Consider the following 19618-nt stretch of genomic DNA (forward strand, 5'->3'; position numbering starts at 1 on the left):
CTCCATCTACATTTTTGATTATCGTTCTGAATCCAATTCATAGTCTTTTTTCAGCTTTTTGTTTAAAATGTTATTTATTTTTTATGGAACTTGCTGTTTTTTTCTTTGGTTGTTTTGTATGTTCAGATATTCACATTAACAAAATATATACAAATTAAAACCTAAATAGGGACAGTAGTATACTTTAAAGTATGATGTAAAGTTCACTTAAAGAAAACTTATGAGCATAGGAAAACAGTAGTTTACTAAGACTATATTTCAAAGTGTACAAAGTATTTAATTAGTAAACTGTCAGTATACACGTTTAGTATAATTGCAGTGCAAACTACAGACATGGATGTAAACTAGTTGTGTACTCAAAGTGTGCTACTGTTATACTTAAAAGTATACTTTTATATAATAGAAAGTGAGCCAATTTATTCCCAAGGAGTATTTAAACAGCACACTTATATACAAATATACTACTAGAACACTCATATTTGTATACTTGCTACATAAAGTATACTTAAAAATATACTTGAACTTTGCTTAAGTATACTTGATCAAAAAGGTGCTTAAAAAGGCAGCGCGATGCATTTTTTTTTATAACTATTTAAATAAAAGTCATGTTTCAAGTCATGTTTGTTTTTAGCTCGTAAGAAAATATGTTTTTGTAATGCATTTGAAAGATTGTTGATTAATCTCTTTTATCTCAAAAGAACTAGGAAACTGTATTATTTTTTCATAGCACGACCTCTTTCATTAATTTCTGTGTTCTCTTGGTGGCTCGGCTAAGAGGCTTTCATGGTCTTTGAGTTCTTATTAAAGTTGTTGATGCAGAGACAAGGCCCAAGTAACATTAGATCAAGACCTGCCCTCGTGAGCGTCACGGCTTTGGCTGATCCTTGACTGGTATCTACAAGATCGCCACTTCAGCACATATTTCTGTGAAATCTAACCGTCCCGAGTACCGAGTGTCCATTACCTCCCATCTGTTTGCATGCGAGGCGTCTCATGTCGCAGCTCTCGTGAGACGGCGGTCTGTTCATCTGTCACGGCAGAGAATTCACAGCGTGTTTAAAGCACTGCGAACGCTGCGGGAGTAACATCAGCCTGTTTGTTTAAGTTGAGTCATTTATAGACACTGTTAAAAGAAATATGAACGTGCGTGATATTTTTAGCAGCAAATACTAATTAGCGACAAGTCAGAGAGGGAACGATCAGTTCTGTCTCTTCTCAGCCTCCTGGGTTTCAGTAACATATAGACAACTGGAAAAAGAAAACTTGTCGAGACTGACTTTGAATATTGACATGAAAGTAAAAAAAAATGTATCTAAATTTTAAACATTTGAATGCTGTGATGTGTACTTGCATTACTATTTAAATAAATCAATTGTAGATTAAAATTAATAAGTAATAATTCAATCAAAACAAAAAATAAAGCAAACTAATAAATAAATGCATAAAAATACTGATTTATTTATAGATACTGTAGACAAATATTTGATTAAAAAAATACATATAGATTAAAATAAATATTTAAATTGGATTAAAAGTGAGTGAGTGGGGTATAATAATGAGTATAAAAACAATGTAGCTTAATATTAACTAAATATAATTAGGCATATTATTGTCTTTATAAATGTTTTTGAATTGGCTTTTAGTTGTATATTTTTCAATTTTCGTTTTAATTTATTTAATTTTAAATATTTAGGCTAGTTTATTTCTGTATTTTTAAAAGTAAAAAAAAAAAAAATGCACTGATGAAAGGGCCTGCAGAAAGAGAGCTTATTGTTTACGTTAAGTTAAATTTAAAAACATATATATATATATATATATATATATATATATATATATATGTATGTATATGTATGTGTGTGTGTGTGTGTGTGTGTGTGTGTGCTATTTAAAAACAACTGAGAGATAATGATATTGTATCTGTAGGTTTTGGATTTCTCATCAAACAAAACAACACTAGTAATTAAAGCAGAATCTACATCAAAGCCACATATTCTAGAAGAGTCACATGACTGCAGGTGGTTCCTTGCTAATTGCTGTAATTCGTATCAGACTCCTTTTATATGAGAGAACGTGAGCCATAATCATTTTTCATTTGTTCCACAGATGTCTTTATTTATAACCGCACTTTCATCCAGCGAGTCTCTGCCTCGTATAATTAGTTCCTTCCTGTACGCGGCTGTAAAAGTCTCATTAAAGAAGAGGCAGAAGTGGCCTGATAACACTCTCCTTCTGTGTAATTAATGGTCTTCCTGCGGCCGCTGAGCTGACAATGAACCAGTATCTGCTCACCAGCCATCTGCTTGAACTCAGTTCTGTTATGTGGGGAAAAACATCAACTAATACATCACAAATACTATTAATGTTATTAATTTCTGAGGATAGTGATAAGATTTGTTCTGCAGACATGACCTCAAATCATGTCTCGTCTTTATTCTCTTTTTTTTTTTTTTTTTTTTTTTTTTTTGCAATTTTCCAATACAAATATCAAAAAAAAAAAATACATACCGGTATATATATTTGTATATATATATGTATATATATGTGTGTGTGTGTGTGTGTGTGTGTGTGCGTGTGTGTGTTTATACAATGTGTTTAAAGAATTTTTTGTTTGCACTGGAAAATTTGACAAAAAATAATTATATTTATTCTATTTTATAATTTATATTATATTTATATTTATATTATTTTTATAATATATATATATATATATATATATATATATATATATATATATATATATATATATATATATATATATATATATATAATTATAAAAATAATATAAATAGAATATAAAATAATATAATATAAAATAGTATAATATAAAAATATAATAAAATTATAATAAAAATATTTATATATATATATATATATATATATATATATATATACATGTGTGTGTATGTATGTATGAAAACTTGTCGTCTCACTTTTGTCTAATTTAACAGTTCAAATATCTAAAAATTCTTTAAAAACATTGTATAAACACAGATTATATATATATATATATATATATATATATATATATATATAATCTGTGTTTATACTTCATTTATAAATAAATAGATTAAAAAAAATTTCTTAATAGGAAAATATATTTACTCATTATTTTTGTCTTATTTTCCAGGAACAAATATAAAAGTGTGTGTTTGTGTGTGTGTGTGTGTGTGTGTGTTAAAAATATTACTTATTAAATATCCTTAAATAATACAATTTAAAAATATAAAAAATATACACATTCAAATTCCAAAATGTGTTTGTGTATATAAAAAAATCCAAAAAATATTTTTAAAATAATAACATAATAATGCTTCAATATTAAAAAGGTATTAAATGTATTAATATTATGAAATGTTGTTTAAAAATATTTTATAATGTAATATACTATATTACACAATAATATACACACTTTACAATATGTATGCTATACACACATTTGCTTGATTTTCATATGATAGTCCCCCCCAAAACGCATCGATTCCACACCTGCACTGCTGATTTCTTCAGCTGCATGTGGATGTGTTAAAGTGGGCTCTGCAGCCGAGCAGCCCTGAATCCAGCTCAGATGCTGCTCTGATTTCTAGAGGAGGACCTGTGGGAGACATCAGGAGATTGCCTGTTAGAAGGTGAAAATTGAGCAGGGAATGAGCCGCGGTCGCACTCGCTGACTGAGACCATTATGAGTCTTAATGGAGGAGCAGAAACGTGTTTGGAGACGGCTGGCTTATCTACTGCACATTTAACAGATACTGGCTGTGGAAGATTGCTGGAGAAGTTAGCACGTCTGGAAAAACCTCCCGAGCAAAACCCCGCAGCACAGTATCATGCATAAATTAAAGGAGTGTTTCAGGGTGTTTTCACCTTAATGTCTGCAGCAGACAGGTGCGCCGGAGGATTTCATGCAAGGACCTCACGACTGTTCTTCTGTTAAAGCAATTAATTTAACTGATTGGGTTTTTGTTTTTTAAGTTGGTTGTATAGATATTTTAATCATTCAGCATCATCCATTTCCATCGTCTGATCACACAACACTTAAACTTTGAGAAGCATGATTGCAGAAAATAAGTCTCGGGAGTGTTGTTTTGTGAAAAACGTTTATTTAAAAATTATTATTTTGTGTTTAATAATAGAAAATATTTGTATATTACATATTTAATAGTATTATATTAATGATATTTTGAAATAGTGTTGTAAAATGCAAGATATATATGTATATATTTTATTTATTTATGATAATTTAAATATTGTTACATAAATACTATTTAATAATTAAAATGTATACACACATAAAAATATATATTTATTAACTATATTTTTTATATTGTATTATTACATTTTATTCATAAAAAATTTATAATAATTATTTGTTTAAATTTGATGATTTAAATATTACTTAAATAATATTTTATTTATTTATTTATTTTACTTTATTTTAATTTTATTTTATTTTATTTTATTTTATTTTATTTTATTTTATTTTATTTTATTTTTAATTTTTAATTTCTAATTTCTAATTTCTAATTTTTAATTTAATTTCTATTTTATTTTATTTTATTTTATTTTATTTAAAAGCAACAAATCTTAGGTCTTGTCCACACGGAGAGACATTTTGCTGTATTTGCTTTTTTTTTTTTTTTTTTTATTCACATCAGGTTTTTTTATTTGGCCCGACTTTAATAGTCATTTTTCCAAGGCATAATAAGTGCTGTTAGTGGGTTTTGATGTTTGCAAAACGTTTAACCCTTCACATGAGCAGTCAGAATCAAACAGAGCAATGTTCCCTCTAAAAAAGCCACTTTGAATTCAGCTCTGTCTGTTGCTCCACGATGAATGGCGTTTCATTTTCTCTCCAGGTACGACACCATCACTAACCAGTGGGAGATGGTGGCTCCTTTGCCCAAACCTGTCCATTCTGCGGCGGCGACTGTGTGTGGGGGGAAGATCTATGTGTTTGGGGGAGTGAACGAGGCCGGCCGCTCTGCTGGAGTCCTTCAGTCATATGTGCCTCAAACCAACGCCTGGAGCTTTATTGAGTCGCCCATGATCGGTAAGAGCGCTCGGGACAATTACTGAAGTGCAAACTCTGCTCCTCACCTGCTGTCTTCTGGGTATGAGAGCTTATCAGTCACATACACTACTGCTCGAAAGTTTTGAGGTCAGTATGAAGTATTATATGAATACTTTTATTCAGAAAGGATGCACTTAATTGATCAAATATGCCGGTAAATAAGCCAAAAAGATTCCTATTTTGAACAAATACTGTTCAAAATAGAATGCAAAGAATGCAAAAAATTACACAGTTGTGAAGCAGCACAACTGTTTTAGTTTTAAACATTAATGAGTGGAGTAATGATGCTGAATATTCAACTTTGATCACAGAAATAAATTACAAATTTAAAATGTATTTACATAGAAAACGGTAATTTTTATGTCACAGTATTACTGTTTTTACTGTGTTTTTACTCAAATAAATGCAAAAAGCATTCCAAGCCAAGCTTTCGCACGGGTAGTGCAATAATATACTGTAAATGTATGGAAATATATTTTACAACTGATGCATGGATAATTTCAGGCCCCCCATCAGATGCATTGTATTCCTAAAGTTTTGCATTAGACAGTTCTGAAACTGAGAAACTATTACTTCATGGGATTTCACTAGTATTTGACCTCATTAGTATTTGGCATTTTGACACACGCCAGAGATCTTGAGCTTGTGGGTGGAGGGACGCTCAAGGGAGAAGGAACCTGTGTCTCAGAGGCGAAAGCAGCCCTGAGGGACACACAGCAAGAGCAGGACTCGGGCGTTTCATTACCGCTGGAAAAGCAAGCGTTTCCCCATTAGTGCAGAAATAAGTGTGGATTTGAACAAGGACACACAGCCACAGTCAAACCGCCCTGAAACCAGCTTCATCTGCCAGTTTTAGTCAGCAGAAGAAGTTATTTTGGATATCCCCCTGACTGCTGCAAGCCTTTCTCACAGACACGTCTGACGTTTAAAATATACAGGGACACTACGATAATTAGTTAACATTACATAAAAGTGAAAAATGCTTCTAAAGCATTTATTAATCTTAGTAAAAAAATACTATTTCAGTCCTTTTACTTCAAACTTTCATGTTTCAGAGCAGTTTGCAGTTAGTTAATATCATGCATTTATGTGAAGTGATTGCTTATTGGTCTTCTTTTGATGAATTATGGTTATTTTTATTGGTTGCTATTTGATCTCCCTCACGTTTCTGAATGAGCATCTACAATTAATACTGTAAAGCAAAGAGATTTCAAAATGAGAAAAAAAGCATAGGAAAGACAATAGATAGGAAAGATGATAAATCATTATCTGTTTATTGCTGTTCTTTAAACACACTTTTGTATTTGCAAACTCCAGTGTAAGTCAGCAAGATTTATAAATGTCTTGTTATATTTGTGTGGCATGCAGATAGTCAGATGTCCATGAATAACCGAGGAACTTTTAAAGCGAATCAGTTCATATTCATCTCGGTGATGCATGAACAGCTTGTATCTGCTTGAATGGGGTTAGTCTGAAATCTCTAAAAGAGTATTTTTGGGCCAGCTAATTGGCGCGTGTGTTCTTTAGCAAAGCAGTGGCGTTTTGCAGCAACAAATTGACCAGAATTAGTTTGTTTTTAATGAGATTTGCAGCGTCCTCCAGCAGTCGTCAGTGTGAACAGAGCTTCACTGTAAACGGTTTCTTCTAACATTAAGTGCACGCATAATAAAAACTCAACCTTAGCTAGTAACGAGTTTCTCGTGTTTGCATGCCTTCAACAGTTTCTCACTAATTATCCTCTCTGCTACTAGACAAGACCATCATTTACATTTACAGATGACTCAAAGTCTTTACACTTAATGCTTTTCCTCTAGAATTCATCTTGTGCAGCATCTATGGCTTAGATGTATTAAATGCCAAAAGGCCGTGATTTCATTTAATTACTGTGAGCATTGCATGTTCAAAATCAAAACATGGATCTGTTGTACGTTTCAGAGCATTTTGCAATCTCTGAAAATAGTTTATAATATTTTTTGTTTAATAATTAGAATTTTTAATTTTTGAAAAGAAAATACTTAGTTTAAAAAAATGCACAAAAATACTATTTTTTTAATTGTATATGGAAAATATATATTTTAAAACGTTTTACTCTAAAACTGAGAAAATTAAATCTTAACAAATCATGTTCCAAATTTGAGATTGATATCTGAAATATTTAATTAGTTTTGTACTATTCCAGTGAAGTAAAAAAAAAAAAAAGTCACAATGATTTAACAGCACCACAAGGGTAAAAGCAAAGGAAAGAGTTAAAAAAACAACAACAAAAAATGTATAAGTACATAAGAAATTCTTTAGAAATAATGATGTCTCAGAAGTGTTGTGAAACACAAGCAAAATGTCTGAGCTTCTTTTGTGGATTGTAGAAAATACACCATTAAATTATTATGAAGCTGTCCATGTAATTTATGTCCTCTTAAAATATGATATGATGTGTGTTGTGAGGAACAGATCCAAATATACGTTGTAATTTGAAGCATACACTTCATTGGATTGTCATATTTCTGAGTTTTTTTTCTCAGGTTTACTATAGTTGACTAAAACTAAAATCCAAAAAAATATTGTGTGTGTGTGTGTTAATTTAAATAAAATGAACTTTAACTACATTAAATTAAATGGTAAAATCTTATTTTTTTATCAGGGAATTTCCAAGTTACTAAAATAACTAAAAGGTAAAACTGAAATAAAAAAATAAAAAAATTACAAAAACTAGATATATTTAAAAGAAACTAAAACACAAAAAATAATAATAATAACAAAAGCACATGACAAAATTTCTAAAACTAAAATCATAAATAAAAAAACAATTTATAGGAAATTGAAATACAATAAACTCTAACTGAAATAAAAATTAAATGTAGAACAAAAAAAAACATATTTTATTCCTGATTATTGCCAATGTACTAAAATATCAAAACAAACAAGGTGTTATTTCCTGATGATTTTCCTCCTTGTTTCTCCTTGTCAGTGAGTTTTTTTGTAGCGCATGAGTCCTATGGACTACTTTTATTGTGTTTCTTCTTGTTTTCTTGCTCTCTTCTGAGCTGGAAAGATATCACTATGATCTGTGTGAAGATTCTTCATTCTAGTTCCACAGGAGTAATAACAGCGTCCAGGTTCAGAACGACACGAGAGTGAGTAAATAATGACAGAGCTGTCATGTTTGTGGAATGAGCTCTTCCTCCAGCCAGTTGTTGATGTTCGTAACTGAACGTGAATTAGGTCTGACGCGTCACATCAAACTCCTTCAAAAGCATCAGATAATGCATCAGAAATGTGAGCGCGGTTATTAGGGCTGTGCAAAATAATCGAATGTGATTTTCATGCGCATCTCATCAGTAAAGATGCTCCTGTAATTAGTAGTATATCTCCAGCACATGCGTTCAGATCAGGGTTGCCAGATTTTCACAACGAATCCTAGCCAGTTGCTTCTCAAAACTAGTCCAAAACTAGCCAAAGGGCGTTTCCAGGAGGTTCCCCAATAAAAATTGCTTCCTGGGGTTGAAATATACGTTTTTTGGAAGGGTTGCCTTGGTAAAATTCGCATTTTAGGGGCTAAATATAACGTTATTGGTATTGAGGTCGCTTCAATCCGCAGACATGAAAAACAACCGCAGACTTGGCAACACTGGTTCAGGTGGAGCGGCATTTACTACACAAAGCCGTAGTCTACCGACAAACTAACACAAAATTAACAAAGAATCGCCTGCGATTTTAAAATCGATTTAGTGTAGATTGTCAGTGAATTACGGCTCTGTGTAGTACTGTATTTTTCAGACTATAAGTCGCATTTATTTAGAACCAAGAGAAAACATTACCGTCTCCAGCCACAAGAGGGCGCTCTATGCTGCTCAGTGCTCCTGTAGTCTAAATTGAAGACATAGAGCACCCTCTTGTGGCTGGAGACGGTAATGTTTTCTCTTGGTTCTAAATAAATGCGACTTATAGTTGGTTTTGGTTTATTTCTCTTGGTTTATTTCTCTCGGTTCATGTCAAATTAATTTTGATAAAAAAGTCGCACCTGACTATAAGTCGCAGGACCAGCCAAACTATGAAAAAAAGTGTGAATTTTAGTCCGGAAAATACGGTAAATGCCGACCAGTGTTGCCAAGTCTGCGTTGTTGTTTTTCATGTCCGCGGGTCGAAGTGACAATACCAATAACGTGATATTTAGCCCCTAAAATGCTAATTTTACCAAGGCAACCCTGCCAAAAAACATATATTTTAATCCCGGGAAGCAATTTTTATCGGGGAACCTCCTGGAAACGTGCTTGGGCTAGTTTTGAGAAGCAACTGGGCAGGATTTGTTGTGAAAACCTGGCAACCCTGATCTAAACGCACATGCTGGAGACGCACTTCTAATTACAGGAGCGTCTTTACTGATGAGATGCGCATGAAAATCCCATTCGATTTTTTGCACAGCCCTAGCAGTTATGCCGTTCATTGCAGCGAGAGTGAGATATGACGCAAACATTCACTCACAAACATGGTCGAACAGCCAAGTAGATGATGAGCGTTTAGAGCCGGTGACTCAAAGCTCAGAGACGCCGGCGGACATCATCTCCAAAGGCCAGCTGCATGTGAAAAGAACATGATATTTGTATTATTGTGTGCGATCTGGAAAGGTCATTGGTGATGTCAAGTGTTGCTGGTGGATAATGAACTCTTGAGGGTTTCAGCCGGTAACGTCATCTCAGCTCGAGCGCTTATTGATTTCGATGTTGCTCCGGACCGTGAGGCGCTTATTGATTCTGATGTCGCTGTGGACATTGTGGCCCAGGGATCATATGTTTATTGCAGCCGTGTTTGTGTAAGAACCAGCAAAGGCTCAAATACAAAGCACCTCAGTCTTCATTGTCTTGTTATTTGACTTCAGACACGATCGATAAAGCCATGGAAACGGTCAACAGTGGTAGAGGAACTAAAATGACTGTGTAGCATAATAAAATGGCCGTGTAATTGCAGTGTAGGTCAGTGGAGACTAACGGCTGAAAGATGTGGGGAGGTAAAGGTTGCAGGCTCAAACCCAATAAAAACTGATCACGGTTTAGGTTTATGTGATTGATTTAATGCTTTTATTCAGGAAGGATGCATTAAAGTAATGAAAGGTGACAGTAAAGACATTTATAATGAAACAATGTGTATTTCAATATTGTTTTGAACTGTATCAAATAATCACAGTTTCCACAAAAGTATGAAACCGTTTTCATCGTTGATAAAATTACGAAATATTCAGCATATTAGAATGATTTCTGAAGGATCGTTTGATACTGAAGACTGAAGTAATGATGCTAAACAAGTGCTAATAAGTTTTAAAAAATATTACTCTTTTCACAGTGTTTTTGTTCAAATAAATGCATTAAAGTATTTACAAAATTTAAGTGCATTAACATTTGCCTGAAATACACAATGACTGATAAAATTCTCTGGTGCACTGCAAAAACAACTACTTAAGTTTTAATTGGTCTTTTTTTGTGTGTGTACTTTTTATCCAGTTAAAGTGTCCAAAAACAAACTAATGTTGCGACAAGATCAATTTAGTTGAGAAGCAACATTGCACGTAATAGTACATTTTTGTAGATTGCATTGCAATATAAGAGTATTTTGTCTTTTGCACTTGCAGATTTTTAAAACACTTGTTTTAAACTTTTACAGTATACTTCAAAATTTAAGAAATGCGCGAATTCTCTTGTGGTAAAGATGCAAGTCTTAAGCATGAATGCAAGTGTTGCTTCTGACCATCCTTTTTAGATATTTTAACCAGAAAATTAGACCTAAATTCTTGTTCAGTATAGTATTTATAGCATTGTTGGTGACACATTGAGCACTGAAAAACGATAAGATCTGCCGTGGAGTAGTTTGATTGGGTCAGTCAGCAGTAAGAGAATTGTCAGTGATCTTCCTAATGTTCCCTTTCGCAGTTATTCATCTCTGTCCGTCTTATCGGCAGGGAACAGTATTGTCAAGCGTCTGTGAATGACAACACCTTCCTCCCGCTGGCACACTGACTGTGTTTGACAGGCCAGAAACGCAGTGGGACAGGCTCGGGCTCCTGCTGTACTGTATTGTGTTCGGTGTTTAACATGTAAATAAAGCGGCCGTGGAGAAGAGCCGCCCGTAGACATGGAACGCATCGGGGAGACGAAGGGCTTTGGTGTTATAGCCACATTTATGGAAGTGTGAAACTTTAACTGCTGCTGTTTGTGTGCGATATTCCTTCAAGAGCCCCGTTTAGTAGTTGTGCCACATGAGCGAGGATGATTGACACTTCAGATTCACTCCAAATCATCCTCAAACATGTGCGGTCAAGCAGAGAACTGATCCCAGACGGAGATTCCCTCGAGAAACACTGCAAAGAAAGTTCAGAAAACAACTCCAGAGAGGCAGAAGGTGAAAACAACTAGGTCACATTTCACTGTTTTTAATTTTGTTGTTGTTTGTTTGTTTGTTCTAAGGGAAGAGTCTAAACTATCTCCAGTGGTTATTTACTTACAGACCACAAACACTGTCAACTAAACCGCAATAAACCCAGGAAATTAATTTAAATAATACAGAAATTATGTAAATAATAAATCATATTTTGTGCATTACAATATTAAAAATCGCATTCATTTATTTTGTTTGTAGTTCTATTAAAACGGAAATGTTACTATATGTGAAATACCATAGAAATAATTTGGTATAGAATACTAAGAAATACTTGCCTTCAGTCCAAAAGATGCCATTAAACAAATGTAAATAATAGACTGTCTTTATATTGTTTCTTAAGATTGAATGTGAAATTATTGCAATATAGAAGTATATTTAAAAACTTTAATGTTAGGTGCGATTAATCGTGATTCATTTCAGAAAAAAAAGTGCTTGCTATAATGTGTGTGTGTGTGTGTGTGTATATATCATTACAATAATGAAAATGTTATTTAATTCAATTAATATATTTTGTTTATATTTACATTTAAATAAAAATTGTTTCTATTTCTCTCTTTATGCATAACAATGAGTTTTTTTTATGCAGATAATGTAAATATTGTTAAATTTAATTTAAATGTTTTAAAATGTTTTAAATAGTACAAAAATTATAATTTAAATAATATTTATTTCTATGGTTTTGCTTGTATTGCATAATTTAGAAATTTTTGCATCACAATAATGCATTATTAAATATTTATAATTAAAGATTAAATAAAGATTATTTATTCATTTATTGTAATACAGATTGAAGCCACACACAAAATCAAAACATATACATAAATATAAACAATAAATGAATAAATATTATATATATATAATTGTTTTATTAATTAATTTATTGTGTGGTGAAATATGTCTCAGTTCTTAAATATGTCTCAGTACCAATGGACTGTGGTGGTGATCTTGTATTTATCTTGTGATTAGAGCATCGCTTAACTTTGATAGATTAAGTGAGATCAAATATTTATCTTGTTTGGTGTTCAGTATTGCCCATTGCACATGGACAGCATGCACGCTTCTATTTCTGACCATTATTTATTCATCTTTCCTCCTCTTTCTTAGTTTTTTACATTATCTGTAATATCTGTTCTTCCCAGGAGGTCTCACTCCAAATCTGAAAAGGCTCAAGATTTAATTAGCTCAATGTTCTCGCGTCTCTCTTCAGCGGCTGAGGTTGAAGTCACAGCTGCTGGGTTGAATGTGAATTCAATTCAATTATTTGCCACTCATCAATTATTTATGTGTTTTCCCCTGCTTGATTACTCAAATCAAAGAAGTTAACCACATTCATGCCAACATAATGTGCTGGAACAGGGCTATTGATTTACAATTGGACAGTCAACAGAATGACCTCAGCTGTTACTGTTAGACTCATATATTGTTGAAATTAATAAGCTGTTGCTTGGCTTTCTCAATAAATGAAACGTAATATGCTTACTGTTTACATCTCTGCTGTAAAATGGGGTTTGTTATCTTGTTTATAAGATGAGGTGTGATGCTTTAACAAGACATTTATCTGAAGTCAGCATGAAGCCAATTGACCTAATGTACTTTAATACGTCTTCCTGGTCTTACTCTGAATGATTCATCTGTGCACATTATTCTTGATTGCAAGATTGCAATCCAAAATGCAATTCATTCACTTACGGACTGATTTTATTGTGTTTTTACATTTGGTTTTGACTTCCAACCCCCAAAATTGGTGACTTGTGTTTTATTCTCCCATTGTTCAGATAACAAATACGCCCCTGCGGTGACTCTGAATGGATATATCTTCATCCTCGGAGGAGCGTATGCCAGAGCCACCACCATATACGACCCCGACAAGGGAAACATCAAAGCAGGACCCAACATGAACCACTCCAGACAGTTCTGCAGGTAAGACCAGCATTAGGCTATGGAAGAAGAAGAAGAAGAGCTGTCAGAAAGCTAGTTAGTGGTGACTACTTAAACCATTCATGATTGTATAAATACAGCTATATATATAGGAGTATAGGTTTGCTGTACTGGTGCATCAGTATTACTTCCTAAGTAATACCACTCTGTTTTGAGAATTTGAATTTGTACACTAAATGCAAAATGCTAATAGAGTGAAATATTGCTTAATTGAAGCTTTGAAAAATGTATGAAACTTTTGCGTTCAAATCACTGGTTCGGAGCTTGTATCAAACTCACCAAGTCATGTGATTTAAAGCATACATAGTTTCATCATTTCTCAGTAATTACAACTCAAAAGGTCCCATAAACTGGAAAATATATAGTTACTCAGTTTATATTGCATTATAGACATGAATTATACCTCAAATCATGTGTCTTGTTGAGGCTACTTCATGTGAACACTTACATATTCTTCAAATCAAGTATTTATAGTCAAGATTTGACACTTTTAGATGCTTTAGTTAGTCAAAAAACGTACTTAACGCTTATATATATATATATATATATATATATATATATATATATATATATAGTACACCACAGGCTTCCACTCCAGCTGTCTAAAATGCATTTGTTTTTTTAGTTTTTAGTGCTTTGACTAAGTTATCTTTATTGTTATTGTCCTTATTAATTTAGTGACAAATGCATGTAAATGTGTTGCAGTCGTTTTCAAATAACCCAAAAAATGCAATTCTCGCCCCATAACTGCTACCATTACGTAATGTTAATGAACATAATGAGCATTAACAACCATCATCAAGTGAATGCAGATGGATCAAGCTGGGAAAAGCACATTGTCAAAGCGATGTGTTCCAGTTTGCACAAAGCCTCCCCTGCTCGCTCCTTAGATTTTATTCGGTGTCCCCCAGGGTCGTGCTTTGGGCCCGATTTGCTTTCAACGCTGATTGGTATTCGCAGCAGAGGCAGCAATTAGCTCAGCAGCAGATGAAGCATGAATGAGCTGCCAAACAATCACTAGAGCATCAGGTCCTCCCAAAACACACACAGACACCTTTTGTGCTTCCACTGTGTATTTGTGATACAAATATGTTTTCCCGAAACGACACGTCAGTTACAGTCATACTCGCATGAGTTTCTGCATTAACATTTTGAAGCCTGTCAAGGGCTTGAAATGAATACGGCCCAAAGAGAAGATTAGGAGGTAGATGATTCGTCTCATCCATCAGTTAGACAGTTTTACAATACCGAGCCTTTATGTAAGATGGCAAATGGGAACATAATCTTTATCATCACACTTATGTACAGTATATGTGGTTCAAAATCCAGAAATTTGTTCTCGAATAACTAGGGGCGAGAATCTGAGAGGATTACACAGTCTGGTGCCAATTCACAACTCCAACATTGCCAAAGTATTTTAGCACTGTGTTCGGTCCAATCAGAAACTGAACCAGCGAACAAGGTTTTGCATTAAGAGGAGAATGACAGGCCAAGACTTAAAGCCCTCAGCTTTAGAAGATATAGCAGTTTTGGGTTAGCTTATAGTGTATAAAATCTACTTAGGTGTAGGCAGTTTCTTATTGATAATATGTTATATTTTTGAATATAATTAAAAAAAAATTCTCACTTTAAAGTTTTAGTAGTTTTGTTGTTTTTTTTTGTTGTTTTTTTTTAATACATTTTCATTTTTATATGTCTGTAATTTTTATCATTTTTTATTCATTCGTTTTAGTTTATTCAATTTTAGTATTTTAGTACTTTCAGTTAATGTAAATGAAAAGCTGAAATAAAATAATTTAAAGTTTTTTTTTAGTTAATGTTCAGTTAATGTTTATTTTATTTCAAGTAAAAAAAATGTATTGATTTAATTTTAGTTAAGAATAAAATCACTGTTTTACTGTGCCACTGTATAGTTGTTGTTATTGTTTTTTCTAATATATATTATTATTAATTTTGTTGTCATTATCACTTTTATTTGTTTTAATTATTATTTTTTTCTGCCGTTTTATCTTTCTTTGTTTTTAATAATAACAATTAATAATAGGCTCAGGGTTGTCTGATATCTTATTATTGTTTTTTAATTTTATATTTAATATTTTTATTATTATTAGCATTTTTATTTAAAAAAAGGTTTAGTTTAATAATCTTTCTTTTTTTGTTTTTATTATTATTAGTAGTAGTATGTTTTAGTGGTATTTTATTTCACTTTATTATAGGTTCTAGGTGGTATGTGTTCTTGTTTTTTCAAAAACTGAAAATCGGCGGTTAAAAAAAAAGGAACTAATCTTGTTCCGAAATAACTTCTTTTTTCCAGTGCGGTGGTCCTGGATGGGAAGATCTACGTGACCGGTGGCATCGTGAGCAGCGAGGGTCCAGCTCTGGGAACCATGGAGGCCTTTGACCCCTGTACAAACGTGTGGACGCTGCAGCAGAGCATGCCCTGCCCGCTCTTCAGACACGGCTGTGTGGTTATTAAGAAGTACATTCAGAGCGGCTGACGCTGACACAGGCGAACACGACTCCACCGTCTCCTGCACACCGGACACCCACTTTCACAACACGGCCAGGATTAGCATTGCTGAGACCGAAGCTGCGCTCACTTTCTGACACCGTCTCGGAATGTAGAAGCGAATCTTTTCTGTCGGGCGCAAACAAGCCTTCGTGTAATATAGCGCACCTGACAGAGCTGTCCTTAATGTGTGTGTGTGTGTCGTGGCTCTAGCCTTAATGCTCTGTGGCCATTCGGATTGAACTTTTTTACATAATTCCTTTTTATCTAACAGAGTTCACTTGTTTTTTGCGTTGCCACCGTTTTAATGTTTGCATAACTTTCATTCCTCTTTCTTTGAGCAATAATGTAAAATCACACTGTCTGGTTTCAGTAATCCATGTGATGATGGTTCACTCAGTCGTATCACTATTTCATCATCTCCGTTCTGAAGCACTTTGTAGAGGAGACAAAGTTGTTGAACAAGAACTAAAACCTCATGTGACCTCAGTTCGATCAGTCTCAGCCTCCTTAGTTACTGTTGCTCACTCAGACAAGCACGTCCCTGCAGATCTCAGTGCAATTGTTAGTAAAATGTGCTCAGGAAGTGTAGAAATGGATTGGATGGTATTCATATGTGGGCTGGAATGAAGCGTGACATTACAGAGGATCTTTTATCTGCCGTTTTGGACCCGAAACTGATAAATTACTCAGTAACGTGATTAAAAAAGGCAGAGACTGTGAACAGAGGCTGCCAATGCTTCTCGCAGTCACTGAAAAGAGAAAAACAATCCCAGCTGATCACATTAGTGTAAGTGAACACAGCTAGTTACACTGCAGAAACTATATGATCTGAATCAATATGCACAGGCATGCACTGCAAGTATTTTTCCTTGTTTTACAGTACAACTATCTAAACATTTAATTCAAGATTGCCAGCAAAATGACTCGTGATGTTGAGTCTTGTTTTCTGAAAAATTGAACAATTAAGTGAATTTATCCTTAAAACAAGGAGAATTCAAAGCGAAAACAAGCTCATTGGCAGTTTTTTCTTTCTTTTTTTTCAATTTTCATTATAAAATGCACTTATTTTGAGTCCTTTCTTTCAGAAAACAAGACTTAATATCTTATGCCATTTTGAGTCTCATGTAAATGTATCATTAAAAAAAAAATAATGTTTGTACTGGAAAACAGGATAAAAATACTATTAAATAATCAATTTGATAAATAAATAAAATTTTTGCAGTCTCTAAATAAATAAAATTTATTTGCATTTGTATTGGAGCCATATTACACTGCAAGAATAACAATAATAAGGACTTGTTTTCCGGTACAGACATCTAAAATGTAAATATTTGAAACATCTTTGAAACCAGATGCATTTACTAGAGAATCAGCAATGCATAAGTTATTAGGATTTGTTTTTAGAGATTAAATCTTTAATACAAGTGCATTTTGTAAAGCACTTTGAATTACCATTGTGTACGAAATGTGCTATATAAATAAACTTGCCTAACCTTTAATGCCCTGCATATTTTTAACTTGTTTTAAGTATAAACAAGCTGAAAACAAATGGAAAAATCAGTCTAAAAAAAAACTTATCTTACTCAATATTGTATGCAGTGTTGCCTCTCAAGTAGACTAATCTTGTTGATTTTCAGATACTTTTAGATTTTACTTTTAAACCAGCCAAAAATACTAAAAATTTAAGTTATTTTTGACAATTCTGGCTGACATCTTACATGTTAATTTGGGAATGAGGGTGACATTTTAAATTATTACTCGAGGTTTATTTAAAGATTTGAAAAATGCATTTATCGTTATTCAGACAGATCCTCTATAGACTTGCATTAGAAAGGAGCGTGCGCTTGTCTGATGATATGGGACACGGCAACACAGGCGAGGGGTCAGTTATCACCAGGCCTGGACAGAATGTGTTTTTTAGGAAGGTAGCATGAAATTGGAAGGTTTTTAAATCATGTTTCAAGCAAAAATCCAAATGCATTGAGTGAGGTTTATGCATAAAACAAGAAAAAACAAAAGGCAACTGGGAAAGACAATGAAACCTAATGCAAGATATATATATATATATATATATATATTCACTGCAAACAAGTCCCCTCCTTCATCCACCTGCCTCTATCACATCAATTTGTGATAGATAAAATATCCAGATCTTGACATTAAAAACTGTGAGGCAGATTCTGTCTGAGCCTGATTATAACTCACATCTGCACAAGTTTAACTCGACATCTGGTAGGTTTATTATAAGACCCGAATCAAACACAGAGGAGTATATTTATGTGAGATGTGTGAAGAATTGATGGCGTTTGGTTTGGGTCTCCATCCACCATAAGACCTGTAATCATGGGCCTCTCGAACTGGACTGAAATGACATTTGTGGCTTGCTTTTCTTGTTTTTTTTTTTGGATCGTTTCACTCTTTTCTTGCACGCAGCCAAAGCACAAAACATCTGAGACTCGGCGGGAGAACAGGAAGTGTTTGCCTTCATTTCCTCCGCATTGCCAAACCACCAACCGGTGAAGAAACAGGGAGGACTATTATCTGTACACGAAACTAACTAAAGTTTATTTTAGGATCTTTACATGTCAACAAACGGTTTCTAGACGAAATGTGTATATATAGAAAATGTTAAAGAAATGGTATGTACTGTTATTGTTTGAATTGATGATTATGTTTCATCATTAATTAGGACAGTAACACGTATGCAAAATACAATGTACATTCGTAATGAAAGAATCACTGGTCTCTCGTTTATTTGGAATACTTATTTTTTTAATTGAGCAGTGCTGTTAAGTGTGATTTTCATCTGCTTGAAGATAAACCAGCTATAAATCCCACAGATGCATGATAAATAAGGCCATATCTAGAGACCTAAATATCACTGGACTCATTTCAGATAATACACACCAAGCAACACCCTGTAAACTGTTCATAACACCCCAGCATGCTGGCAGTTTTGCATGGCTGTGTTTATCACTCACATTGCATTCAGATTATAACGCGTTGAATATTTTTGGCAGTGTAAATTGGGATTGACTTTCACCGGTGCATGACGCACCTTTCAGAACATTAGAGGTGAATGTGAATTCCTCCTCCACTGTCTATCCGATAATAATATAAGTTTTGATTATTATGATAATGTAGGACGGTCTTATCATCATGGCAGATGTATTATATTGGCTTATGCCCTTAAGCCGTCACGCGGCATGAATAAAAATGCACCGTTGGCTTTGTGCCGTCTTTTGGCATTCTCCAAATGCTCCCTTCCAATATTTACTGATGTGGAACAGTTCATTTCCTCTGTGCTGTTGTAGCAGCCTCCCTCCCTCTCTTCTTCTCCAACAGCCTGCTGTCTAAATGGCATTAAAAAAGCCGAGCCGTGTGACTCTGTTCTGGCAGGATCTGTAAACGCACGTGGCATCTTCCAGCCTCTGCACCTGTCTACCTCCATCTCTTGCCACGAGCCGCCGGGCCCCTCCTTCAGATAATATATCGCCATCCCATCCATCAAAATCAGTTACCCAACCCCTTCTGGCATTTAGATAAAGTAGGGCACCATTCCTGGTTCTCATATCCTGTGGGTAAGTTCGCCATGCATGCTGCAAACTCGCTTTCATGCCTCTTTGTTTGGGAAGCGTGTTGTTGTGTTCGGATGTGGACCGGCGGATTCATAT

General features: G+C 33.9%; 1 protein-coding gene across 3 annotated transcripts in view; it reads left to right on the forward strand.

Annotated features, from left to right (window-relative positions):
* The window catches only part of LOC113060823 (kelch-like protein 29), a 124148-nt gene extending 107086 nt beyond the window's left edge, over window positions 1-17062 (forward strand). For all 3 annotated transcript variants that reach the window (XM_026230027.1, XM_026230028.1, XM_026230029.1), the window contains 3 exons: window positions 4854-5047; window positions 13270-13414; window positions 15747-17062. In XM_026230027.1, coding sequence (XP_026085812.1) covers window positions 4854-5047; window positions 13270-13414; window positions 15747-15930 — 523 coding nt within the window. In that variant the 3' untranslated portion in view covers window positions 15931-17062. The remainder of the gene's footprint in view (window positions 1-4853; window positions 5048-13269; window positions 13415-15746) is intronic.
* The last annotated feature ends 2556 nt before the right edge of the window (window positions 17063-19618 follow it).

This window comes from Carassius auratus, chromosome 42 (genome assembly GCF_003368295.1).
Source record: "Carassius auratus strain Wakin chromosome 42, ASM336829v1, whole genome shotgun sequence".
NCBI classification, from domain to species: domain Eukaryota; kingdom Metazoa; phylum Chordata; class Actinopteri; order Cypriniformes; family Cyprinidae; genus Carassius; species Carassius auratus.